The 12,195-nt window shown below is 45.9% G+C and overlaps 1 protein-coding gene across 9 annotated transcripts in view; it reads right to left on the bottom strand.

The window, feature by feature from the left end:
* RBMS3 (RNA binding motif single stranded interacting protein 3) overlaps positions 1 to 12,195 on the bottom strand; it is a gene marked incomplete at its 3' end in the record, with an annotated part of 764,091 nt that overhangs the window by 37,351 nt on the left and 714,545 nt on the right. For all 9 annotated transcript variants that reach the window (XM_080974855.1, XM_080974854.1, XM_080974853.1 and 6 more), the window contains one exon: positions 5 to 115. In XM_080974855.1, coding sequence (XP_080830981.1) covers positions 5 to 115 — 111 coding nt within the window. The remainder of the gene's footprint in view (positions 1 to 4; positions 116 to 12,195) is intronic.

Genomic DNA, 12,195 nt, shown 5'->3' with positions numbered 1-12,195 from the left:
TTACCGTTCCTGTTGTGCCCAAAGAAAGGTGATTCATCTGTTGTGTCAGGGGGCCCATCATACTTGCTGGCTGCATGGACATTGTGTGGTCCATTGTTGGCGTTAACACAGCACCCTACAAACACACATAGGTTCTATCACAACGTTTACTTCAATTTCATATTTAACGACCCAAAACAAAATGCACCACATAAAACACATCTGATTCACACAAATGACTAGAGACAGGGTAAGGGGTAAGAGAGGGAACCCACCAGATTTTGGAGCACCACTAAAGAGCAGCAAATTGTCAAATATTAAGTTTATTATTATTTTAACCAATATGGGGAGCACTTGGCTTTTCTGCCAAAATCTTTCATCGAAGGGTTTCTTTTTAATCAACCTGAGTTACCGTCACAACTAGAGCCAGAAAGCAAAATGACAGAGCAACATTACTGTTGCTTCAGGAATTATTGTTGCTGTTGTTAAATTGAATTTGTATACCGCCCTATTCCCACAGGTCTCAGGGAGGTTCACAAGCTAAAATCACAATATAAGAAACACAAAATACATAATCAAAACAAAAACAAACAACTCAATAACCCCCCTCCAACACATTTATTTATTTCTACACTGCTATTTCATAAAATACATCAAAGCCGTTTTACAACAAAAATACATAAAATGTTGACGCCACTGCAAGCCTACTATATCCCAGTTCCTGAATTATATGCCAGCTCCTAATAAATGCCATATTTGGCTTCCTACTCTTTACAAAGAAATACGCATACGTGTGTAAACACCAAAGGAAACCAAATGCTCCTCACTGAACCTTTAGAATAGCCTACGTAAAACAATCTCATTCAATACTATTCTCCACAAATGCTCCTTTCTTTTCATATAAAAACTCAGTGGTACAACTTAGCATGGCAATTGGTATATTTTTCCAGGTGGAAGAATGTATCCTCATGAATGTTTCTTGAAGGATCCCACATTGTTACAAATGTTTAAAATACACAGAGCACTTATGCGGGGCTCATGTAAAGACATGTACACGTGCAGTTAGACTGTTCACATTAATTCTTGAATAGAGATCTTTCCCTGCTTTTCAAACTCTGGATAAGTGCAATGCCATGTATGATGCACAGGATCTGACCATAGTCTATAACGGTCTTGACCCAGTATACCTGAAGGAGCGTCTTCAACCCCATCATTCACTGAGGTCCAGCTCTGAGGGCGTTCTGGCGGTTCCCTCACTGCGAGACATGAAGCTACAGGGAACCAGGCAAAGGGCCTTCTTGGTAGTGGCACCCGCCCTGTGGAACACCCTCCCATCAGATGTCAGGGAAATAAACAACTACCTTAATCCACAGAGCCTAGGGCTTGCTGATCAGAAGGTCGGCGGTTCAAATCCCCACGACGGGGTGAACTCCCATTATTTGGTCCCTGCTCCTGCCAACCTAGCAGTTCGAAAGAACGTCGAAAGTGCAAGTAGATAAATAGGTACCACTCCAGAGGGAAGGTAAACAGTGTTTCCGTGCGCTACTCTGGTTTCGCCAGAAGTGGCTTAGTCATGCTGGCCACATGACCCAGAAGCTGTACGCCGTTCCCTCGGCCAATAAAGGGAGATGAGTGCCGCAACCCCAGAGTCGTCCGCAACTGGACCTAAAGGTCAGGGGTCCCTTTACCTTTACTCTTAGAAAACATCTGAAGGCAGCCTTGTTTAGGAAAGTTTTTAATGTTTGATGTTTTATGGTGTTTGTTGGAAGCTGCCCCGAGTGACTGGGGAAACTCAGCCAGATGGGTGGGGTATAAATAATAAATTATTATTATTATTATAAAATAATGTGCACAAGGTATTACACTGCGTAAAGATAGGGAGAGAGAGGCTATGTGATGATCAATAAGAGGAATAACTGATTGTTTTAGGCAGAGCACACATAAGAAGCCTATGGCAGGAAAGAGGGGAAATTTCTTACCTGTCTACAAATCTTGCTACGCTAGCATGAATTCCTCCACCTGCACTCATCTGTTACACATCAGTTCTATACAAAAAAGAGAGGGAGAATGGCCACGCAGACCATCCTACGGTTCTTCAAAGATACCGCAGAGCTCAGCATCTTGTTAGAGTTAAGAGCCTCAATTAATACACAAATCTGCTTTGTCAACAGAAGAAGAAGAAACCCACAGATGAGATCCAGAGGTGAGTGACATGGGCTTGTTTATTTTCCTCAAGAGACTGAGAACATAATATTCCTGGCTGGCTAAAGGCTCTTTGAAGACATGAAAGTCACACATGTGGTAGGCATTCACCTTTCTGCCAACTCCATTACTATAACGTCAAACACCAAGGGACTGACTGATGTTCAGAACAGCATCACTACTACAACGTATTGCAGCACCTGTGATTTACAGGCAGACATGCTATTCTCGACACAAGACACTGAGGTAGATCGCTTGTGGGGGGGGAAAGCTGGCTGGCTGGCAGGGGGGCAATGTCTGCAATATGTTAAGCCTCTGAAGTCTGAATGGCTCACGACACACCATTTTGCAAGTGTCACCAGGCTTATTAAGGTGAATGTTACCCATTTCCTGCCAAGATAAGAGCACATTAACTGTTTGATGCAAAGATCTCCGTATGAACCCCGTTCCCTCCAAGTCTGAGGTCTGCTAAATAACTGCTGCTTCAGGGACCATATTATGTGGACGCAGTGATATTTTTCTAGAAAAAGAGGTGCCAGAACTGACCGTGAATGCCCCCCTTGTTCTCTGATAATGGCAAGGGCACCCACCTGAGAGGTGCCAGAACTGAGTTGTGGTGGGTTCTGGCTGAAAAATGTCCCGTGTGGATGACAGATTGATCCCCACAAGAATGAGGGTTCAGAGTAGCGGGTCCTCCATATGCTGTCCGTTTTCACAAACCCTTATTGCATTTCCAAACAGGTGAGCACATCATTATTCTATTCTGCTTTTGGAAGTTAGTCCCTGATAGATTATTTTCTGCAGCTCTTGTTACTTTAATTAATGGTTTATCTTCTTTACAATTATATTAATTCCGATGTGTGGTTGTTAGATAGTATTGATCTCCTTGGCAACAGTTTTTGAAAAGCAACCTAGAAATACAGAATGAATGCTCTCTTCCTTGGAATGTCATCTCTACAAACAGTATTTTTTTAAAACACTGCGTCCTGATTTGATTATTATGAACTTTTTGGTGATCTTCTGAATGAAGATCCTTTCACCCTGTTGCTTATTCTTCTTTCAAACAAATGATTTCCAGGGTTTGAGGCAATACCATGCAATATCCTTTATCTAAAGGAGACTGTAATTTTCTTGGACGTTCAATGTAGCCTGAGAATACAAACCATCTTCAGAATTGAGAGCTTGCAATTGTCTTGGAATATGTGTTGCTCAGACTCAGCTCTCCTGCATTAGTTATCAAAATGATTCAGAAAGATGGGAAATGAGAGTAATCTGGAGGCACTCTTCATACATTGTGCCCTGAGGCCAAGATAAATTTGTTTGTTGAATTTTTTTACTTACACACACACACCAGTTTCTTCTCCTGCCTCTCATAATCACCTATCAAAAAGCGTCACTGACAGATAACCTTACTGCCAGTGGCAGCTGCTGCCCTTTGGCACTGGTGGGGTCAGAGAGCAGGCTGGCTAACAGCAGGAAGAGCGAGGGGTCACAACAGGTGGAGCTAATGGTAGACAGATCCAGCTAATTCTGGTGCTCTTCCTATTACCCTCTTCCCTTGCACAGACACAAAGGACCCCTCTTTTTGCAGAAAAAGAAGGAAACGAAGATATACACATGCAAATACACACAAACACCAGTTCCATATCATATCGTATGCAGATGATCAATTTAAGGCCCGTAGCCATAAGAAATATTTGACTGTCAGAGGTGGCTGCAGCAATTAATTTCAGAAGTCCCCATGGAAAGCAAGAGGGGGAAAGTGTGTGTGTGTGTGTGTGTGTGTGTGTGTGTGTACATGCGCAGGAGAAGAGAGTGGAAACCTGATTCGATTGTGTAAATTAAGGACACAGCTCATCAAAGGCAGGCAAGAGCAGGGCCGTCTTAAGCATATCCGGCGCCGTGGTGCAAAGATCCTTCCGGCGCCCACCAGGCAACTCCAAAACAAGGGAGGGGGCGGTGGGAAATGTCCTCTGCCTCCCCCACGATCCCCGGCGTGGTGGTGGTGATCAAGCAGGAAAACGTGCTGGCGGACCTGCTCTCCGGTGTTGGGGCGCCCAAGAAGGCTGAGCACTGCCTTTCGCCAGGAAGGAGGACAACGACCAGGAGCAGGGCTGTCTTTAGCAGATGCAGAAGCTTGGGAGGGAAGCTGCGTGCCCGCCAGCGATATAGTTGGTGGGGTGCAGCTGGCAGGCATGCAGGGAAAGGGGAGGCTGTCAGCAAAGCCGCGCAGCTCCCCCACTCGCTAGGGCGCTCCTGAGAGGCCGGCACCCTGGCACAACGAACCACTAAGACCAATGGGAAAGACAGCTCTGGGCAAGAACAACGGTTGCTGGTTAACTAGTGTAAATCCAAGCCACGGATCAGGTGGTACATCAGAAATAACAACCCCTTAAATCACTATATACGGCCACCATTCTTTTAGTGCCACTAACAACATCCTCTTAAGTACTGTCATGATACCAAAGTCCAGAAGCCTTTTGTGCTGCAACCTGCAGAACAGTGCTAGCAGCCATCTTCCTTCTGATCACAGTTCTCTGGATACCACCCACCCACCCACAAAAATATTTACTTGGGCAATTCATATACTGCTCAATTAACAATCGTTTCTAAGCAGCGTACAAGAAACTCAGCACAATGCAAATAAATATCGGTTAAAGCTATAAAATCATAATCCTATTAAAATGTCTGCTGGAATAATAATAATAATAAAGTATTCAGAAGGTGCTAAAAGTTCAACAGGGAGGGGAACAGTTTGACCTGGGGTAGCTCACTTGGTAGAGTATGAGACCCTTAACCTCAGAGTCGTGGGTTCGAACCCCATGGTGGGCAAAAAGATTACTGCATTGCGGGGGGTTGGACTAGATGACCCCCGGGGTCCCTTCCAACTTTACAATTCTATGACCTCAGCTGGAATGGGGTTCTATAAAATTGATCCCACAGGGCAACACACAGCTCCTGGTGGATATAAGCTGAGTATCTGGGCCATGGGGGGCCACTAGCAGTTACCTGAGGTTGAGGTTAAGAAGCATATATAAATCCAGGGAATATTTAAGGATTGTTCTCAATCATTGTTTTTGCTTTATTTTCCCCCCTTTACAAAATAAAAGAACGGATTTGGGGTAACTTCATGTTTCAGTAATAATTCAGTCTTAATGTTAACAAAATTAAACTGTGTGCAGCAACGGGAACTGGATATTGAAGCTATTAGCTATTAAATGCTCTTAGCTATTAAAAGCTCTTAGTGATGAGCAAGCCTGCCACCCTAATTCAGTCCATAACTGGGTGTGGCAAACTGAATTCTTCCCTTCTCCCCACTGCTCCTGAAAAAGATATAGCTCGATCAACTGAAAGTCCCTGCATAACTGCCCAAATCCCCTGCCACCATCCACGAACCCTCAGTATTCCTGGAAAACGACGTTTCTCAGAACTAACAGTGTTTAGGTTATTGGAAAGTAAAAAAGAAAAGGGGAAAAAGTTCTAACTCTTAATTTAATTCCTTTGTACAGAATACAAGCATATTGAGTCAAAAACTTCCCAAATCCAGAGTATAATTCTTGCCTTCAAATATCCCATACACATTATATACTGTGCTGAAAATAAGGTGCTAGTATTTTCATATTAAAATGAAAAGTCATTCCATGCAAGCAAATTCATTTTTTCCCCCATATTTCTGCCCCGAAGAAATTTTCTCCAAGAAGTTGTTGAAAATATCTTCCTACTTTGCTGCTGGGCGTGTGCAATCTGATCCATAATTATGCACATGATAAATGCAGCAAGACTAATCACTCTTTCAGAAGATAAATGTGTTCAATTACATGATAAAGTTTCACAGCTACCAAAATGTTTGCCAGAAAGTATGGGAATATAGCCTAATATTATCACACTTAGTGCATCCTGATGTAAAGAAGTTGGAATTCTCCTATAAGGTTGTTTCCTACCATTAGTTGGAGGTGACTTTGCCCCACCCTGACACTTCATGGTATCTGCTCCTCTCCATGTGGCCCGTTTTGAACCAGCAGCATCAGTAGGATTACTGTATGGTATCACTGAGGTGCTGGGCCACTTGGAAACGTGGGGACACAGTTTGGCTTTTGCCTGTGCCTTCCCAATGTTTTAGGGCTGGTGAGGATCTTTGAGGATCCCCATATCAAGGCAAGGAAGATCAAACCTATCCATTCTTAAGGAAATCAGCCCTGAGTGCTCACTGGAAGGACAGATCCTGAAGCTGAGGCTCCAGTACTTTGGCCACCTCATGAGAAGAGAAGACTCCCTGGAAAAGACCCTGATGCTGGGAAAGATGGAGGGCACAAGGAGAAGGGGACGACAGAGGACGAGATGGTTGGACAGTGTTCTCAAAGCTACCAGCATGAGTTTGACCAAACTGCGGGAGGCAGTGGAAGACAGAAGTGCCTGGTGTGCTCTGGTCCATGGGGTCACGAAGAGTCGGACACGACTAAACGACTAAACAACAATAACAAGGCATGGGGCCATGGTGGTGTTTGGTGCTTGCCTTTTCCCACCTTGCTCCTCTTGTCTTCAGAGACACGTTACACCTAGAATTCTAGTTTTTAAACATGCATCAGGCAATGTAGCAGCTTTATGGTCCTTTAAGTTCGAAGGTGGGACTTTTCGCCTTCCCCACTTTGCCTGGAGTTCATATTAGGCTCTTTAGGAGTACATGGCGTAGAGGTTTCTAAGCCCTTACTTTGATCTAACGGGCTTTGCACCCTGGCTTCCCTTTTCATTCAAGTTAATGTTACAAGAATTCTAAGGTCTCAAATATAAATTAAATGTTCATAAATGCACAAGGCAAACACATACATAAGTGGTATATAAACCACGTGTCTGAAATAGTACAGGAGAGCAATCCTGAAGCCATTTTGACTCTCCCAAATTGACCTCAAATATTTCTCTGCAAGGAGGAAGGAAATGGGAAAGCCTCTCCATTGTCTTTTGCTTACAAATCCTGTCTTAAGGGCATATTTGTGCATGAATAGCGTGAGCCTGTGACCTGGATTCAGGAACTAAAGTATTACCCATCACAAAAGAATGGCCAGGCTGCTCAGGTAATGCAATCAATGACCATTATCAGGTATCCTGGCAGATAGGATTTCTGCTGTAGACCGTCTCCTTCTGTGACGTATGTATGATGTTTTAGAGGGGTGGTCTTGGGCTACAGGGTGGGCAATTTCAAAAGTCTATATAAGGGCTTGCGAACCATTGTTCAGGGTTCTCTCCTCTGTCCTGCGTCTGGTGAGTGGGGACCCTGTTGCAACAGTTTAATAAAGATCAGGCTTACTAGCTGCTCTGCTTCTCAATATACACTATCTGGCCCCTGTTATTTCTCCTACCGATAGGGAACTTACTTAAGGACCCTATACGGGTTCTTGGATGTTGGGTGTAGTGAAGGGTTAACCTTCTGTGTCTCGAGGCTGAGAGGAGGCGCTTACAAGGGAAGTAAGCCAGGACATGACGAAAGCAGCTTGGAATGCTGTGAGCTGAGTGAAAAGTGAAAGCAGCTTTGCTACGCAGCTGCTGAGAGAGACAGGTCGCAAAATGCAACTTGAATCAGATGGACTGTAAATATGCTATTTTTGAGCAAATAAAGTGCTACTAGGAAAGAAGAAACGTGTGGGACCTATTTACTGACTGCCCTTTCATACACGGACGCTGTGCAATTCTGCTAATTGCTTTACGACCTGCAGAGGAGTGCAGGGAGCGTGCCGGACAAGAGTAAAGCAATAAATCTTACCTAACATGGTTATGGGTCAACGTGAAGCGTGTGAGGAAGGGCTTTGAAGTTTTATCTGCTGATCGTCAGCTTGATCGACTGCCGGAGGCTTCAAAGAGGCAGATCGGAGGAGGCTGACAGAGAGTGGGAGCCAAGAGCCATGACGTCCGGAGTGCCCAGTTTGGCTGAGTGAGTACCCTTTGGGAAAAGCCAACAGAAGGGAGGCAATGGCTCAGCCCCAGGGACAAGTCTTTGAGAGTTTCAATATCCCCTTTGAGAGACTCAATGGGAGTAATTGGGAGAATTGGCTGCAGTGGAGCTTTCAAGTGGAGCTTTTGCTGGTGGGGGAGCAGCTGTGGAATGTACTTCACCCCACACAGAATGCAGCTGGGAAAGCAGAGGCTGATAGGGCTGCAAAGCAAAATGAAGTGGAGAAGCGTGTGCTTGCTTTTTTGGCAGAAAGTGTGGATGCTCATCTGGTGCCTGTTGTCCTGGGTGCAAGAAAGCCAGAGGCCGCTTGGCTAGCACTCCAAGAAGCTTGTGGAGCTGGAGTGGGAAGCAAGGGCCGAGAAGGGACTGTTGCTGTTCCTGTTGTTGTTGTTGCTAGCACTGCTGCTTGTGCTTTTGCTGAGCCTGGGAGCTGTGTGGATGCTGCAACGTGTCTGTGTGAGAAGCCTGAAGAGAGGCCAAGTGTTGAGAGCCCTTTACCCTTCAGAGGGGGTGCAGGAAAACGTCCTGGAGACCCCATGAGCAGTGGGGGGGCAGTGAGCAGTGAAAGCTCAGAGACGCCTCTTTCTCCAAAAGCTGCCAAGAGTTGTTTACGTCGTGAGTCGGAGCCTGGGAAGCTGAAAAGGGCTAGAGGCTTCAAGGTCAGCCACCTGCAGCAAGTAGAGATAAGCGCTTCAGAGTTGTGTGGGAACGCCGAGACAAGTCCAGTCTCCATGGCAACTAAGAGAGTTGCATCTACGGAAGCCGTGAAGGTCGTGGGCAAGTCTTCCTGCCGGGGGGAGTCTGTTGCCGTGACAACCAGAGAGGACATCTGCAGAAGCCCCAAGGAGGGGGGTAGTGAGGAGATTGTTGCCCTGGCGACCCAGGAATGTAAACAACAAGACTTTCTCACTATAATCATTGACTCTGGTGCTTCAAACTCGTTAGTGCCATCTGCTGATCTTTTGAGGAATTGCAGGACAGTAAAAACTGAGAAGTTTGTTAAGTTTGCAGATGGGAGCAGAAAAAGGCTGACAGAAACAGGACTGTTCTTTTGTCCTTTCCTTAAGTATGAAGTCAAAGCTTATGCAGTGCCCGGTTTAACTAACTGTTTGTTAAGTGTGCATGATCTATTGATTGATAATTTTCAAATTTCTTTTGCAGGTGACAAATGTGAATTTTCCAAGGATGGGAAACACGTGTACACAGTGCAGTCTAAAGATAATTTGTTTGCTGTAAATGTGCCTTTTTCCACAGGAGAGGATGACACCGAAGATGCGAAGGGCCAATGTGTGAATGTAGCACCCCACAATGGTTGTTTACATATTTGGCACCGACGCTTCGCTCATTTAAATTGGAAATTTCTCCAGAAAGCACCAGAGCTGACACAAGGGTGCAAATTTAATGTTTGTAAAAAATTTCTAGATTGCAATGCATGTAAACAGGCGAAAGTTGTGACATGCTCATATCCAAAGTCAGAGAGGCAGACCACGCAACCCTTTGAATTAATTCATGCAGATTTGTGTGGACCCATGTCTGTTGAGTCACTGGGAGGTTCGAAGTATTCTTTGCTTTTGATTGATGATTTTTCGAGGTCTGCTTGGACCTTCTCTCTGAAAACGAAAGGGGAGGCGGCAAAAATGATCAGGGATTGGATCACCGCAGTTGAGGTAACCTTTTCCACCAAAGTTCGTGGTTTTCAAAGTGACAGAGGTGCTGAATTCACTGGTTCTGCTTTACAGGATTTCTTTAGGGAGAAGGGGATTAGCCACAGACTGACCGCTCCTTACTCTCCGCAACAGAATGGGGTCGCAGAGAGAAAGAACAGGACGGTGCAGGAAGCTGTGTCTGCGATCCTGTGGGACGCAGGGCTACCCCAGAAGTTTTGGTCGGAGGCCTGGAGATATGTGGTCTATACCGAGAACAGAGTGTACAACTCTAGTGTAGGAAATACACCGTATTTCTTACTTCATGGACGGAAGCCTAACGTACACTACCTTCGTGTGTTTGGTTGTGAGGCTTGGGTGCTTATTCCAAAGGCTCTACGCAAGAAAGGTGAGCCAAGGTCTAAAAGGATGATCTTTGTAGGGTATGAGCCTGGCTCAAAGGCCTGGAGGTTTGCATACCCAAGTGGAGACCAGTCTAGGTTGGTTATCAGCAATAGCGCTGAGTTCTGTGAGCAAGCTGGTTGGAAGCGTCTGCACGCTAATCCAGACGTGCTTCCACAGCAGTTCTATGACTCAGACGAGGAGGAGGAGGAACTTGGAGCTGGGGACCACGGTCCAGAGGGACAGAGTCCAAGGCAGGGACAGCTCAGGATCCCTCAGAGGGGGGAACCTAAAACACCTCCTCAGGCAAGTGTCAAGTTTGAGCCAAAGAGTGAGCCTTCTTCACCTGCTGGACCAGCTGTAAGGCCCAAGAGGCGCTGCAGGTCAGAGGGGGAAGACACTGAAGTTGAGGATGATTTAGCTGCACCCAGTGAAGCAGCAGGGTCACCAGGAGTCACACTGAGGAGATCAGCGAGGACAAGGAGGCCTCCTGATCGGTACGGCACTTCAGGCGTCTGGGTAGGTTCTGCAAGATGTGAACCTGAATCCTTCGAGGATATTCAGAGTTTACCTGAGGAAGAAGCAGGCAAGTGGCACAAGGCAATGGACAAAGAGATGAAGTCCATGAAAGATCTAGGTGTGTTCTCACTCACAGAGTTGCCACCGGGAAAGCAGGCTGTGAGTTCCAGATGGGTTTACCGCTTGAAACCCACTGACGCTGGAGAGCCGCAGTATAAAGCCAGGTTAGTTGCTCGAGGATTTATGCAGAGGAAGGGAATACACTTCACGGAGGTGTATTCGCCAACGTCACGAGCGGAGACTCTGAGAACGCTTTTAGCTTGTGCAGCACAGAGAGGCTGGAAGGTAAACCACTTTGATGTGGATGTTGCCTACCTTAACTCAGATCTCCAGGAGGAGCTGTACATGATTCCTCCTCCGGGGTTTGAGAACTCAAGGCAGGATGTTGTGTGGAGATTGCACAAATCCATCTATGGATTACGTCAATCTGCTAGAAACTGGAACATGTGCCTGAATGAAGCTTTGGAGAAGCTAGGTTTCAGGAAGAGTCTTGCTGACAGTTGCCTGTTCTTTAGAGGATCAGGAGACTCACAGGAACTGGTGATGATTTGGGTTGATGACGTGCTTTTCGTCTCAGAAACAGATGAACAGGCGGAGAAGTTTGCCAAAGAGCTAGGTAAACGATTCAAGCTTAAACAGCTTGGTGCTGTCAAAACCTATCTAGGTGTCAATGTTGAGCGTGCACAGGATGGAAGTTTTTTGCTCAGCCAGAGAGGTAAAATTGAGCAACTGCTTCAGAAGTTCAAGATGAGTGATTGTGCAGGAGTGAGAAGTCCTATGGAGACTAGTTTTGTGAAGGACAGCCAGCAAGTAGAACGCGCTGCGTTCGAAAATACTGAAGTGTTTCAGTCAGCTCTAGGGAGTTTGTTGTACTTGTCCCAGTGGAGCAGACCTGATATAGCGTTTGCTGTCAATCTGCTCAGCAGGGAGGCATCAAACCCTAGTGTGCAAGCCTGGAATGGTGTCAAGAGAGTTCTGAGGTATTTGCAGGAGACCAACGATTTTTGTCTTAGGTTGCCAGCACAAGGAGAAGTGAAACTGACTTGCTTTGTGGACTCGGATTGGGCTAATCTTGAAGATCGCAAGTCTGTGTCTGGCCTAGTGGTGATGTTTGGGAACTCAGTAGTTGGATGGAGGTCCAAGAAGCAAAGTCTGATAGCGCTCTCATCCACTGAGGCTGAGTTCAGTGCTCTTTCAGAGATGTGCAGAGAAGTAGAGTTCTATGCTTGTTTGGTGCAGGAACTCTGCGAAGTGGATTGTCTGCCGATACGTGTTTTCGAGGACAATCAACCATGCCTGCGTTTGGCAGAGTCAGGTCAGTTCAAGGCCAGAACGAAACACCTAGACATTCGCTTTCGGAATGTGTGCCAGAGTGTTCAGGAGGGATTAGTTGTGCTGAAGTATTGTCCTTCTGCCAAGAACCTAGCTGATGGGTTCACGAAGCCA

Source organism: Podarcis pityusensis (genome assembly GCF_964106645.2).
Source record: "Podarcis pityusensis genome assembly, chromosome: 12".
Taxonomy (NCBI): Eukaryota; Metazoa; Chordata; class Lepidosauria; order Squamata; family Lacertidae; genus Podarcis; species Podarcis pityusensis.
The sequence above is the reverse complement of the archived record's forward strand: the minus strand, read 5'-3'. Positions and strand labels throughout refer to the sequence as shown.